Genomic DNA, 14,212 nt, shown 5'->3' on the forward strand with positions numbered 1-14,212 from the left:
TCTCAACTGACATCATCTTGCTGTCACTCCTGATAAGCACCTAGCATCTGTCACTGAAGGCTCCGCCCACATCAAAGACTCTGCTGTTTACAACAGCCAAGATGCAACCAAAGTGTCCATCAACAGATGAATGGACGAAGAAAACGTGGCACATGTACACAGCGGAGTACTACTCAGCCATAAGAAAGAGTGAGACGTTGTCCTTTGCCATATGGATGGAACTGGAGCTCATTATGTGAAGTGAAATAAGCCAGGCACAGAAAGAGAAACTTCACATATTCTTATTTGAGGGAGCTAACAATGAAAACAACTGAACTCATGGAGATTGAGAGTAGAAGGATGGTTATCAGAGGTTGGGCAGGGGAATGGGGTGGCGGGGAATGAGGACGGCTAATGGGTACAAACATATACTTAGATAGAGTAAGACCTAGTATTTGATCACACATGATGACTACAGTCAACAATAACTTATTGTACATTTTAAAATAACCAAAGGAGGCCAGGTGCAGTGGCTCACGCCTGTAATCCCAGCACTTTGGGAAGCCAAGGCGGGCAGATCACTTGAAGTCAGGAGTTCGAGACCAGCCTGGCCAACATGGTGAAAACCCATCTCTACTAAAAATACAAAAATTAGCCGAGCATGTTGGTTCACACCTGTAATCCCAGCTCTCAGGAGCCGGAGGCAGGAGAATCACTTGAACCTGGGAGGCAGAGGTTGCAGTGAGAGGAGATGGCACCACTGCACTCCAACCTGGGCAACAATAGCAAAACTCCATCTCAAAAAAAAAAAAAGAGCATCAACAAAAGTCTGGCCTGGTGGAAAGACACACACATGTGTGGACCTGGTTATGCCTGACCTTGTGCTGCTCAGGGTGTGGCCAGTGCAGAGGGGAGTGTTCTAAATAGGAAGGTCGCCTGAGTCAGGGCACCTCTTGAGAAGTGACAATAAGGGCTGAGAAGTTGGCTCTGGATTAGTGACCTTGGCAGGAGCTGTCCTATAGAACCAATGGGATCAAAAGCCGGCTGGAGCCAGTGAAGAGTAGGGGGAGAGCCTGAGGCAGCGAGACCAGTCAGCTGGAGGGTATGACCTAGGACAGGGACTGCCCCCACAGAGGGGAGGGGCCCAGATTCCCACCCCATCCTCAGGTATAGGACGTGACCTCTGAAATATGGGATGTGAGGAAAGAAGGGGTCCAGCTCGAATCTCAGGCTCCTGAGGCTGCAGAGATGATCCTGGGAACAGGGAAGCTGGGTTGAGGAAGGCAGTAGTCCCAGCCTACAGGTCAGGAGAGGTTGGCTGGAGGTCACCTCCACAAGCCCTCCCTGCGTAGGGAGGGGGGGCGGTCAGGCCTGAAGGGTGGATGCAGAGCAGGGGTGCGGTGGAGGTGGGACCCAGGGCTCTGCCCAGTGATCCCTGATGTCCCTGGGAGGGATGAGTGAAGGGACGAAGGAGCGGGCAGAACAGAGCTGTCCCAGAGGGACAGAGAAGCACTCAGCAGATGCTGAGGGTGCCAAGGAGTGCCTGGCTGGGTGTCAAGTCCTATAAAGACCACACAGGATGAAGACTGCGGGTGGCCGCCACTCAGTCTGGCTCAAAACAGCATGGATGGCAGTTCCCGCAGAGTGGCCAGATACAGGACAGACTGCAGAGCCTCGGGGAGAACAGGCAAGGAGGTGAGGAGAGAGCCAAAAAATAGGTTTGGTGGGAAGGAAGGAGACACTGGGGAAGCAACTGGACAGAAAATATGTCAGAAGAACCTTGGTTAGGCGTGGCTGTATTCATGCCTCCCCCTTCCCTCTCTTCCTCCTGCCTACCAGGCATCCGATTTCAGCATCTGCGGCCCCCAAGGTCCCAATTCCAGATCCAGCATTTACTGGTTGAGTAGCCTTGGGAAAATCAAAAGGAGTCCCGTCAAGCTGTGCTCCCATCCCCATGAGATGAGCTCCACAGCAAAATGCACACAATTAATTCTGAGTCGGTGTCTCACTCTGTTTCCCAGGCTGGAGTGCAAATGCACAAGCCCTGGCTCACTGCAGCCTCAACCTCCGGGGCTCAAGTGATCCTCCCACCTCAGCCTCCCTTGTGGCTGGGACCACAGGTGTGCGCCACCATGCCCTGCCGTTTTTTCTTTTGAGATAGGATCTCACTCTGTCTGCCTCCCACGCTGGAGTGCAGTGGCACTACCACTGCTCACTGCAGCCTTGACCTCCCTGGGCTTAAGGGAGCCTCCTGAGTAGCTAGAACTACTGGTATACAGAAATTTTTCTTTTTTTTTTGTAGACAACATCTTACTATGTTGTCCAGGCTGATCTCCAGCCCGTCACATGCCCCTTAGAAAAACAAATAAAATAGGATTCAATTTATGCTAGCTTAAATGTACCTGGGGAGGGGTGGAAAGCTGTCACATTACAGGCCATCTGTCCTTCACATTTGTCTCTTGTTGCGCATGTAACAGCATCCCCCACCCAGTGGGAAGGCAAGGAGTGGATTCCAACTGTGGAGGAAGGATCCCCGGGGTACAGAGGCAGGGGCGCAGGGAGCCCCAGGGGCCCACCCAGTGCTAACAATGTGCAGTGAGGAAAGCCAGAACGCGCTTCGGTTCCATTCCACTTTATTACAACCCTGTCCTTGCATTCCAGAATGGATGGTTATTTAATACACAATCCCAAACGCTCCTAAAAGGATCTTGTTAACATTCAAAAGTCTCCCATTTCTTTCTCAGTATATTAAATCAAAAGGAAAAAAAAAAAATCTTAAAAAAGAAATCAATAGGTTTAGTTCACCCCAGAAAAAGCACCTTTACAACAGGAAACTGAATTGTCAGGAATCCGACCAAAGACACAGAGCAGCAGATAGGATTCCCGACAGAAGAGAATGACTCCCTCTGGAACATAAATAGATCCCCCACAGTATACATATTTCACATGAGTGTGTACATATATACGTGATCTATTTTTTAAAAATTGGTTTCTATACCCAAAAAGTTATTCAGAAATAAATCAACACCCCATCTGAGACGGAGGAAGTCGGGGGCCACGGCCACTTACACATTGAGCCTACACCTCGCTTTGCCCAGGCGACCCCTCGGTCAGGTCCACTATGCACCCTGGCCTGGAGGGGGCTGGGTGGGGGCCTCTGTCCTGCCCTCCCCATCCCCAGGCCTGGCAGATCCAGTGTTGGCAGAAAAGTGAGCCAGGGAAATCTAGGAAGGCAGGTGCCTGTGTGGTCCTCAAAGCCCCTGGTGCAGAGCTCAGGAGCCAGCTGGAGGCTGGGGACAAATGGCCAAGGCCACGGCCAGCTGCCTTGGAGGCGCCTTGGGTCCTGGGGTAAAGGGAAGTGCTTGGGACCCCAGGAATGGAACAGCAGCACTCCCGTTTTTAACAGCTGGCCTGACTCTGGGGTCTGCCCACGGCCCTCGAGACCTCCGCAGTATGGCCAGTCTGGGCTTCTCCTCAGATCTGATGGCCTTTGGGAGAGGGAGTGGGGCTTAGGCGCCCCCAGGCCGGAGCCTTGTGAGCCTGCTGTGCGAGTATGTGTGCGCCCAACGGAGCTCCACACATTGCAAACCAGTGCTGTACTGGGACATACTGGAGTAGTGTCTGCTTTGGGGGAAGTCAGTTTGTCATTGCATCCTAATTGGTCCCCATGCTGACGTGGATTTATTCCAAAGATAGCAGCTGCTGGAAGCGGCTGATACAGAAGACTCATTACACACCTGGAAGCGTCATCCTCTCGGGGCTTGGCACAGTGTTTCCATTCACAGAACAAACAGCAGAAAGGCATGGGAACCCCGCTCCTCATTCCAAACCCCTTCCTGGCACCGCAGGCAAGCAAGAGAAAAGGCCATGAGTGTCGGAGGGCACATCAGTCGTTTTCAGGTTTGCCAGCTCAGCCTCAAGACAGTCACACGCAGCCGTACTCGTACCACACTGTCTGCTGGTCCCCGCCCGGCTCCGGGGAGGCCGGGGTGCTCTTTGAGCTGCTCCCTCGACTCAAGTCCTCAGGGCCCCGGCCAGGGTGGGGAGCCAAGTCAGGAGACCGACCTGGGCTCTTGGCCGGGAGCCCCTCGCTGCAGCCCTGCCCTGGGACCCCATCTCCCTCTGAGAGGTTGAGCCCCACCCGGACAGGGGCGATGGTAGCCACCTCCCCTGAGTGTGGGGGCGCCTTGGGCTTGGTCCTGCCAGCCGTGGCTGCAGCAGGTGAGAAGTGCGGGAGCTGGGAGTTGCTGCCACCACTGCCAGCACCAACACCTGCCGAGGCAATGGTGGGGGCTGTGGCGGACTGATGCAGAGGGGCCAGCCTCTCCTCCTTTGGGGGAGCCAGGGAGAAGCGCCTCGTGTCCAGCGGCCGGCTGCGGGGACCCGGGCCCTGACAGGAGCCACCAGCCTTTCCCACAAGTGGAGTCCGCTCCCGGGCCAGGCTGTGGGAGCTGGGGGGTGCGGGGCCTGGCAGGGTATAGCTGCCTGTCTCTCTGCCCCCCGAAGCCTCAGAAGCCCCCAGCTTCTGGGGTGACTCCTGTTTGCAAGCCTCGGGTCCGCTGGCCCGGAGAAGGTCAGCTGAGGCTAGGCTGAAGGCTCGGCTCAGGGAGGCGCTGCGGCCGGCAGGTGCGTGGGAAGCTGCGGGCACCGGGGCCTGCCGGGGTCTGCCCAGAGACAGGCTCTGGGGGGGCTGGGCCTGTCTGGGGGCCACGCTGGGTGGGGCCTCGGCCTCAGTCAGTCTGAAGTTTGGCTTCACATACTGCCCCGGCTTTAGCGGCCTCCCCTCTGAGGCAGGGGCGGCCACCTTAACGGTGGGGGCCACAAAGCTGGTGGGCATTTTGGCCCCTTCTTTCTTGGCAGGTGGTCCTGGCTGGCTTCCGATGGCTGGGGGATCGCTGGCCTTCCGGAAGTAGTCACTCAGCAGGTCATCCCGGCAACTGGGTGTGTCCTACAGAGGAGAGAGGGAAGGGTGGAGGTGGGCATGAGGGTTAGGCCAGTCCTCGGACCCCCCACCCCCACCACTGAGCAGCCTGCATGGCTGGGACTGCAGTTCCCCTCCTGCCTGCCTTCTCCGAGGCACATGTGCCCCCACCATACACACCAGCCATGGCAGGATGGTGAAGGTGGCTGGGGCAGCATGGGACCACCAGGAAAGAACCCCAGATGCCCGACTGCTTTGACCTGTTTCCACCAAGCAGAGCAGGAACTGAACCTTAGTGGGTGTGGGCAGGGCCTGCCTTTCCTGGTCACTCTAGGACGTCACGAGGACTTCACCTTGCACCACCAAGAGCAACAGGAACAAGGGCAGCTCCTGAAACGCCAGAACCTTCATTGCCACCCAGACCTCTCTCCGGGCCCGAGAAAGGGAAGAGAGAGGCAGAATGGGAGCAGGAGCAGGGCGAGTGACAGAGAGGGACAGAGCCCAGAAGCGGGAATGGTGGGCTGCACAGGGAAATGAAGCCAGCGGGACAGCCTAGCCACCAGACTGTCCCTGTGAAGCTGCTACCTGAGCTCTGCTTCCCCTGCCTGGGGGCAGGCGTCCTTTGCCACCACCTTGGGAATCGGCAGAGTCATGGAGACAAAGGTCTATGGCCTTGCTCAGGGAACTGCAGCCTTCTGCAAGCACAGGTTCTCCTGAGGCTGACGTGAAGGGGAAGAGGCAGTGAGTGCACAGGGGATGAGAGGCCGGTGGGTGTCAGGCTGAAGGTGGGTTGGTAGCTCAGGAGCCATCTGCACCTGCCAATGACTCCTGCCCTGCACAAACATCTGGAGGCCACTGAACAGACGCATCTGTTGTTTTATGCTAGTTTGATGCTACGTATCTTGGGTGAGTGTGCAGTAAGACCCATGATATCCACAGGTACCTTTCATCACCCGTGGGACCATGTGCTGTTCTAGGAACCACATGTATTAATTGCAAAGAAACTCATTTAATTCTCAAAGCAACCTTGCAAGGTTGCTGAAGGGCTGTGTCAAGGTGAGGAAACGGGTCATGGAGTTTTAGCAGGCCATGCGTCCAGAGAGCACCAGACCCAGACAAAAGCCTGCAGCTGCCTGACTCCAGAGCTGCTTCTGCTCCACCCGGCTCCTCCCTGCACACTTCAGAGTCTTTGATAACCACCGTCCCTGGCCCATCTTGTGACACTCCCTCCCTGCACTGACGCCCAGAGAGTGGGGGTGTGGTGGGGTTACTGTTGTCACTTCTCTGGGATGGGAAGCCCCCCTGTGCATTAGGGGCCTCGTGTTTCAGACGTACCAGGAGGGAAGCCAGGTGTGTCGGGTCGGAAGTTATGGGACTAAATATCCCAGGTAGATAGAGGGGGCTGGCTCACTGGATGCCAGGCATCAGCTTCCAACAGAAACTGCTATAGCCAGACTGTTTTGGTTTCATTTAAGCTAAAGACGGACAGGTAACAGTACAGGGCATAGGGAATGGGGACTATGAGGATGTGTCTGAGCTGAGCAGGGAGGGGCCCCACTCCTTGCTCGAGACCTGCCTGCCAAGATCTCCAAAGGGAAAGTAAACCACCATAAGGAGCATATAACAAAGAAAGACTGTGAAGGAAAGCCTTCCAGTTGTAGGCTCCCCAGTTTCTGGAGTGTTCTTGTTCAGTCCATTAGACCAGCAGCTTTTCTTTTCTTTTTTTTTTTTTGAGACAGGGTCTCAATCTGTTGTCCAGGCTGGAGAACAGTGGCGCAGTCTTGGTTCACTGCAACCTGAGCCTCCCAGGTTCAAGCAATTCTCCTGCCTCAACCTCCTGAGTAGCTGGGATCACAGGCATACACCACCATACCAGGTTAATTTTTGTGTCTTTAGTAGAGATGGGGTTTCACTATGTTGGTCAGGCTGGTCTTGAGCTCCTGACCTCAAGTGATCCGCCTGCCTCAGCCTCCCAAGGGCTGGGATTACAGGCGTGAGCTACCGCCCGGCTAGACCAGCAGTTCTTAAACCATGGTGCCTACCCAGCCACAAGGCCATTACCTAGAATTTATAGATTTAAGTTCTCAGGGAGCCCAACCTCAGAACTACTGATTCAGAAGCTCAAGGAATGGGTTCTGTGGTCTGGAAAGGCCCCCAGATGATTCTAACACACGCCTGAGTTTGAGAACCACATTAGACCTTTAACTTCTCGAGGGCGGGCCCTCCGTGGATTTTCTCAGCTTGGTTTCTCCAGCACCTTGCACACAGTAAGTGCTTGGGAGAGAGAAGTATTTAAGTGAAGGAGGGCCAGGACCACGCTTTATATTTCTCATCTGTGGCAACTGCAAGGCTGGGTGGAGTGCGTGCAGGCAATGAAAACCTGCTGATGAACTGGTTTGCTTTGTTTTTTGAGAGTAGGCACCATGCATCCTGCTTAACAAGACAGCAGGTGCTAAGTATCTACCAAACACGTACCTTCTTTTCTGTGTCACCGTGCCCTAGTAATGCAGGTCACAGGGTTTACTGAAGAGCTAGACAAAGTCCAAATGTGTTTCTTTAAGGGGAGTGAGGTGGAAAAATTGAAGTTTTAAGAATTTCAAAAGGGCTCAACTGCAGACAGTGAACTTCATTCACTCAGTAACCCAATAGCTCACGTGATGAAATTCAGACGGAACACTTCAAAGATATACGTGCAGCTTCCAAAGAGAGGTGGCAGAAAGATGGCCGCAGGCAGTGTTTAGGGTTAGGAGCTGCAGAGCTGGGGCCAAATCCAGCTGGCCACCTGTTTCTGTATATCCTGTAGGCTAAGAATCATTGCTACATTTTCATTTTTGTTTTATTTTTTCTTGAGATAAAGTCTCACTCTGTCTGTCACCCAAGCTGGAGTGCAGTGGCGCGATCTCAGCTCACTGCAACGTCCACCTCCCAGGTTCAAGTGATTCTCCTGCCTCAGCCTTCCGAGTAGTTGGGATTAAAGACACCTGCCACAATGCCTGCCTCTACAATGCATTTTCTGTAGAGATGGGGTTTCACCATGGGATCATGCTGTAGAGACTGGGGTTTCACCAGACTGGTCTCAAACTCCTAACTCAGGTGATCCACCTACCTTGGCCTCCCAAAGTTCTGGGATTACAGGCATGAGCCACTGTGCCTGGCCAGTTGCTACATTTTTAAGTGATCACTTCACAACATGTAAAAATCATATGCAATTCAAATGTCAGTATCCATAAGTAAAGCTTTACTGGATGTCAGCCATGTCCATCCACCGACATATGATCAGTGCTTGCTTTCTCGAATGTGGCGGAGTTGAGCAGCTACAACAGAGACTGTGAGGCCCAGAAAGCCTAAAATCATTCCTCTCGAGCCCTCTCGAGGTCCTTAAAAGTTTGCCAACCCCTGCTGGAGAAGATGCAGGGCAAGCGGGTACTCAGAGCTCTGCCATGAAACCCAGCATGAGATCCTAGCCCTGAAGTCAGGTGCTGGCCACTAGCCTGAGGCGACTTGCCAGCTAGTGCTCTAGTAAGCCTCTGACGTCCAAGCCAGCTTTGTGACTAGGCCTCACCACCCCCACCCTATCCCTTTCTGCAGCTCTGATCCTGAGCCAGGAAGAGACAGCGCAGGAAGAGAGACAGCATCTGAGTCTGTGTCCCGGTCACTCACGTGGGTCAGCGAGCTGAGGTTGCTCTCCTCCAGAAACTCCTCCAAGGTGACCATCTCGCTGCTGGGGGAGGCCGAGCAAGGCCGCACTCCGGTGTGTGGAGGGGCTGTGCCCTTTTTCTGGGCACCCTCCTGCGGGACAGGCCCGTTCCGGGGCAAGGGGTACTCGTGGCGGCTGAGGGCATTGCGCCCTGGGGCGCTGGCTTCCCAGGGGAGAGTGGCCGGGTCCCTGCTGGGGATCAGGTCTTCACTACTGAAGCTCTCAGACCGGCCATGGAGTTGCTCGGAGGAGCCTGGGTGTCAGGGCAAGAGACAGAGGACACTCATCAGTCTTGGCAGCCCTCTGGCCGCTTCTAAAGGCTTTGTGCTGCCTCTGGCTGGCTTCAAAACCCCTGCCCAAAAGCCCAGGGCTTACTCCCACCAGGCTGAAAGGCTGTTAAAGAACCTTTTAGACTCCTTTTGAGTTTCACTTTGGATTTAAAAAGAAAATGCCATGAGTGAAAGTAGAAAGCTTCTGCTACAGTTTAAGTGATTACCGGTTGTAAGGCACGGCCCCTTGTCAGCAATCGCCCACTCACGTATTCAAAGCTTATCCAGCACCTACTATGTGCTAGGGGCTAAATGTACGGGGGACATTCATGAAGAAAGACCACATTCTGTGCCTAAAAAAAAACTCTACATGTGTTCCAAGAATCAAAGTCCCCCACATTTGTTCTTTGGTCACAGTAGAATGGACTAGTGTGACTCTCCCCATTCTACAGATGAAGTAACTGACTCAGGCCTGTGATGTGCCTGCATGCTCGGCGCCGCTCGAGGGAGAAGGGAGCTGAACCCCAACCCACTCTAACTCACGGCCTGTGCCTGAAACCATGCCGTGTGGCCTCTGAATGTGTCAGAATGCATCTGAAAGCCCTATTCACATATTTTTAAATTATAATAATATGAAGCCAGAGCTAAACCACCAAATACAGTTTTTTTCTGAGACAGGGTATTGCTTCTGATGCCCAGGCTGGAATGCAGTAGTGTGATCACAGATTACTACAGCCTTGACCTCCAAGGCTCCAGCGATCCTCCCACTTCAGCCTCCTGAGTAGCTGGGACCACAGGCACACACCACCACACCTGGCTAATTTCTTATTTTTTTGTAGAGATGGGGTTTTGCTGTGTTTCCCAGCCTGGTCTCTAACTCTGGGCTCAAGTGATCCACTTGCCTGGGCTTTCTAAAGTGCTGATTACAGGCATAAGCCACTGTGCCTGGTCCAAATACATTTTCAGAAGCACAAGACTTACCTTTTAGGTTAAGGGGAGAGCTGTTGCTGGATGTGTTTCTACTGCTGTCTAAGCTACTTGGCCGCGACACTGAAAGGAAATGGCAGTGTTAAAATTTAAAAGCCAAAGACCAAGTATAGCCCAGATTAGCCATCTAATCGCAGAAAAACTGCACCCAAACAATCCTGTGCCAAAGCTAAGCCCAACGCCCTCAGGAAGGAGGAACTCTAGGACTCCCTCTGCATTCGTGAGGAAGTCTTGCTTCACCAACAGAGTGTGGGCACAGCATGAGCCGCCATGAACAGATGACGACTCCGCTTATCCATGTTTATGAGGCCTGGGGCTGCAGCTTCAACTTCACAAAGGAAATCTCACACACAACACCAGTATAGAGGGCAGATGAAAAAAAGCTGCTCTGGGTGAACCAGAGGTTGGGGTGGGGGGCCCCCCTCTATTACTGCATAGAGCTTTCTGGAACATCTGTGGACAGCCTCAGCCAAAGCCACAGGAACAGAGATGAGGGCTGTTCAGGACCACATGTACACATGTGTATGTGCACCTGTAACCAGGGAGGTGCCATGCCAGGGCACCCACAGAGAGCAGGTGCTGGGGCCCTGGGAAGGAAGCGGGTACTCCCCTCTCCTGGATATTTTGCTGTTCTTCAGCTTGTGTCAAGTGCCTCAAATTTACATCTGCCCCAAAGGAAAAAAAAAATCAAGGTTTATGGTGCTGAAGGCACCTGCCCACCTGCCCTCCTGGCCACAAAAATCGGTGCGCTTCCAAAACTGTGATGCCTGGGAGGTAGTGAATTCCTCACCACTGGAGGTATGTAACTAGAAACTACATGCTCAGCCCCCTGGGAAGGGCAAGGAAGAATGGGTCCCGCATTCCCACCTTCATTTTGTGTTGGACTCCCCTGTGGGACTCAGCTTAAAGGAAAGGTACTGTGGATAAAAACCAGTCTGGGAACCCAGGCGGGAGGACACAGCATCCTCCCTACTTACCGTACTGTCTGTGGTTGGGGACCTCAAACTCCAGGGATGGCTCGCAGAGGTTGTCATCTGAGTTACAGCCGAAGGTGAAAATAAGGCTGGTGAGTCAGGGTTACGGAACATCCCTCACCCACAGGGAACCCCGCCACCTCTCCTGGCACCTGTATCCCAGGAGCTCCAGCTCTTGGGGATGAGGGAGTGGCGTGCAGATGGTGCCTTTGGGACCTGCCTCTCCTACCCCTCCACTATTTCTCCTGCTGGGGCAGCCCTGACACTCCTGATTCACATCCCTTTTAAATCACACTTGTGCCTCTGCTGTGGCTGGGACGTGTGGACCAAAGGTGTGTTCTGGCCTAAAGATGATATAAAAAGAGCTGAACACTGAGTGTCCTGGGGAGCCCCTTCCAGCCTCAGAGGCCAGCCCTGAGAGCAATTCATTTTTAGCAGTCAAGTTGTTTTCAGGTGGCAGGAGGAAGAAAGAAAGAAAAAGAGACAAAATCAGAATCTATCCCTTGAGGGGAGAGGCTGAATTCCTGGGGCCTAAACCTTGCACTAACAGCTTCTGACCAGAAACAGACCTGGAATCCACAGGCCATCGAGCATTCTGCCTTTCCATGAAGACTAGAAAATGCCCCACCCCTCAATCTTGCTAGTTTCAAACCTAAGAGCAGACCCTGGATCCTCTCCAAAATGACAGCAGGGTCTCCATTTTGGAGATGGTGACAAGCCCACCAGCGATGGATATATGGAATGTGAGGGTCCCTTGAGGTCGGTGACCCCGTCTCTGTTGCTTTATTGGTCAGACTCAAGGTTTCAGATGGCCACGGCTTTAAGAGTCAGGTGGGTGGGGTTATTTACGCAAATCAAGCCCTTCTTGCTCTAACTTCCAATACCCCAGAGGCAATCACTTTCAACTCCTTCAGCTGTTTCTTTGGATATTTTCCTATCTCTTAAATTATAAGGGAATGCCCTTTTCAGTTTGAAGCATTATCTCTTCCTTTCTTTTTGCATATTTTAAATTTCCAAATGCTTCTCCCTTCTCTGTTGCTTTTTTATAGCATCCTGTTCTTGTTTCTTGGGTACAATCATTTCTCTTATCTCTGATTTGAGTGTCACCTGGCAAGATCTGGCTGAGCTATCCTGCTGGGACACTCTCAGGCTAAAGAGATTACTCAAAGAGTATTTTAATCTCAAGCCTAAAGATATGAACTCCTGGCATCCTGGAGACAGGGAGTTTGTAAATCCTTCACTGAACCTGATGGGTTTTAGTAAAGGACACCTGCCTCAACTGTGTCAGTGAACTCCCAGTTCAGAGACTCTATCCTTTCTTGGCCAGGTGTGGTGGCTCAGTGCCTATAATCCCAGCACTTTAGGAGGCAGAGGCAAGAGCACTGCTTGAGCCAGAAGGTTGAGACCAGCCTGGGCAACATGATGAGCCCACATCTCTACAAAAAATTTAACACACACACACACAAATTTAAAATGTGATTTATCTTCTCTAGAGAAAAAAACTCCAAACTTCTACCAAGGTAGGGCAAAGGCAGTTGCCTGGGTTTAGCCCAGTCTGGTTCTCAGCCTCCCCTTTACCTCCCTTCTGGAGCCATTTGGTGCCTTCACTTCCTGAATGCCAGAGGTGGCAGTGGGGTCTCAGGCCCCATTGCAATTGGGCCTCTGGAAGGTTTCCTGCCCAAAGTCCTTGGCTGGTAAGCAGAGTTCCATCTATGCCACCAAAGCCTGCCAGCAGCCTCACCCCTCTGCTCACCACCCCTCTGACTTCCAAGAGCCTGGGGTTTTCAAGAAGGAATAGTCCCAGTGCTCATGGCTCTGGAAGGGCCTGCGACTCACCTTTGGTGCGGCCTGGGTGCCGGGCAATGGGGGTGGAGCTGGAAGGGGTTGGAGTGGTGGCAGAGGTTGAGCAGGTCCGGGAGCCCAGCTCCAAGGGCCAGGACCTCATGGCCAGATCGGTGGAGGCATCTGTGCGGTCGAGGCTGCCTCTGTGTGGGGAGCCTCGCTTTGGTTTTAGATCCCCAGGGCCTGGGGCAGAAGAGGACATTGAGAAATGAGGCTGCCAAGTCCTGTGCCCAAGCTGGGCGACCACACCATGGCCTAGAAGCGGGGCAGCAGGGCACGAGGACCACAGAGACAAAAGCAGAGCTGCCACAGCTCTCAGGCTGCAATTTAAATGGGGACTGGTGGGGGCAAGAGGGCTTGGCTCAGGGCGGGGGTCAGAGGCCCATGAGGGTGGCTTGGCTCTAAAGCAGAGGTCATACCGCCAGCCCTGAGAGGCAGGGAGGACATGAAGGGGGCCCTTGTGGGGATCAACTGTTGGTAAAAGTTAACATACTCATTCTAGGGCACATCTCCCGGGTAACACTGTCCGGAACGCCACCCTGACTTCCAGAGATCCTAACAGGTGTCTGCCTGGCTCCAAACCCGTAGCTGAGGATCTGAAGGCCCTGCCAACTAGACTCACTAAGGACTTCAAATACAACTTTATTGCTAACCTCACAATATATATGTGTGTTTTAAAAAGGCAGTGAGACTAACTGCACATGGTGAGACTCACTGTAAAAAGATTTTTATCTTGTATCTTGTGCTTTTCTGAAATCTCTAACTTTCCTACCTTCAACATAAACTCTGGCCAAAATTAAAATCACATATAAAATTATGAAAGAAAAACACTCCATAAAACCAACTACCCCACAGGAAAGAGGATCCAAACGCTAGATAAAAAGGAACACGGCTGGCATTCCTAAGAGCAGACAAAGCACTCTACCGAGCGTCCCACTCCATGTGGCCCGAGGGCCATGGAACCCAGAGCCAGGACTCACTGTGTGGTTCAGCTCCTCTGCCCATCAAGCTGTCTGCCCTCCCAGCCACTCAAAGTCTGGGCTCACCATGCAGTTTTAAGTGCCCAGAGCTTATGATTTGAAATCAAGGGGGAATTTGGATTTAGAAAGATAACCTTGATGAGAAGCAAGATTCAAGTCTGCCTGATTCGGGACAGGTGGAATGAACGGGGACAGGCCATCCTACAGGTGAAGCTAAAATGAGGCGCCACAGGGGAGGTGGAGATGAGCGAACAGTTAGCATGAGCAGCAGACAGAGAAACAACACGATTCCAACAGCATGTGCAGAAGACAGGGCTGGAGGACCTGGCGCCAGGGCAGCCCAGGGCTCCCAGAGTGAGGCTTGTGAGATGGAGTCAGTGGCGCCTGAGCCGACACTCAGTTTAGTAGTTATGTGTTTATTCTCACAGTTACCTTGTTTTTATGATGATACTTGTGTTTTCCACTTACAGGACTGATACTAATCTTTCCTTTGAATACATTTAACTACAAACTGGATCAACGGAAGGGAAAACATACAGGTGATCACATTTCTGTAGGTGATC

The 14,212-nt window shown here is 52.8% G+C and overlaps 1 protein-coding gene across 7 annotated transcripts in view; it reads right to left on the minus strand.

Moving 5' to 3' along the window:
* Positions 1–2,595: 2,595 nt before the first annotated feature.
* CCDC88C (coiled-coil and HOOK domain protein 88C) overlaps positions 2,596–14,212 on the minus strand; it is a 150,065-nt gene continuing 138,448 nt past the window's right edge. For 6 of the 7 annotated variants that reach the window (XM_035261279.3, XM_078335611.1, XM_035261280.3 and 3 more), the window contains 5 exons: positions 12,664–12,852; positions 10,831–10,887; positions 9,848–9,916; positions 8,561–8,850; positions 2,596–4,927 (listed from right to left, as the gene is read on the minus strand). In XM_035261279.3, the coding sequence (XP_035117170.2) occupies positions 3,905–4,927; positions 8,561–8,850; positions 9,848–9,916; positions 10,831–10,887; positions 12,664–12,852 (1,628 nt within the window). In that variant the 3' untranslated portion in view covers positions 2,596–3,904. The remainder of the gene's footprint in view (positions 4,928–8,560; positions 8,851–9,847; positions 9,917–10,830; positions 10,888–12,663; positions 12,853–14,212) is intronic. The other variant, XM_035261282.3, reaches the window with a different exon arrangement.

The sequence above is a fragment of the Callithrix jacchus genome, chromosome 8, assembly GCF_049354715.1.
Source record: "Callithrix jacchus isolate 240 chromosome 8, calJac240_pri, whole genome shotgun sequence".
NCBI classification, from domain to species: Eukaryota; Metazoa; Chordata; class Mammalia; order Primates; family Cebidae; genus Callithrix; species Callithrix jacchus.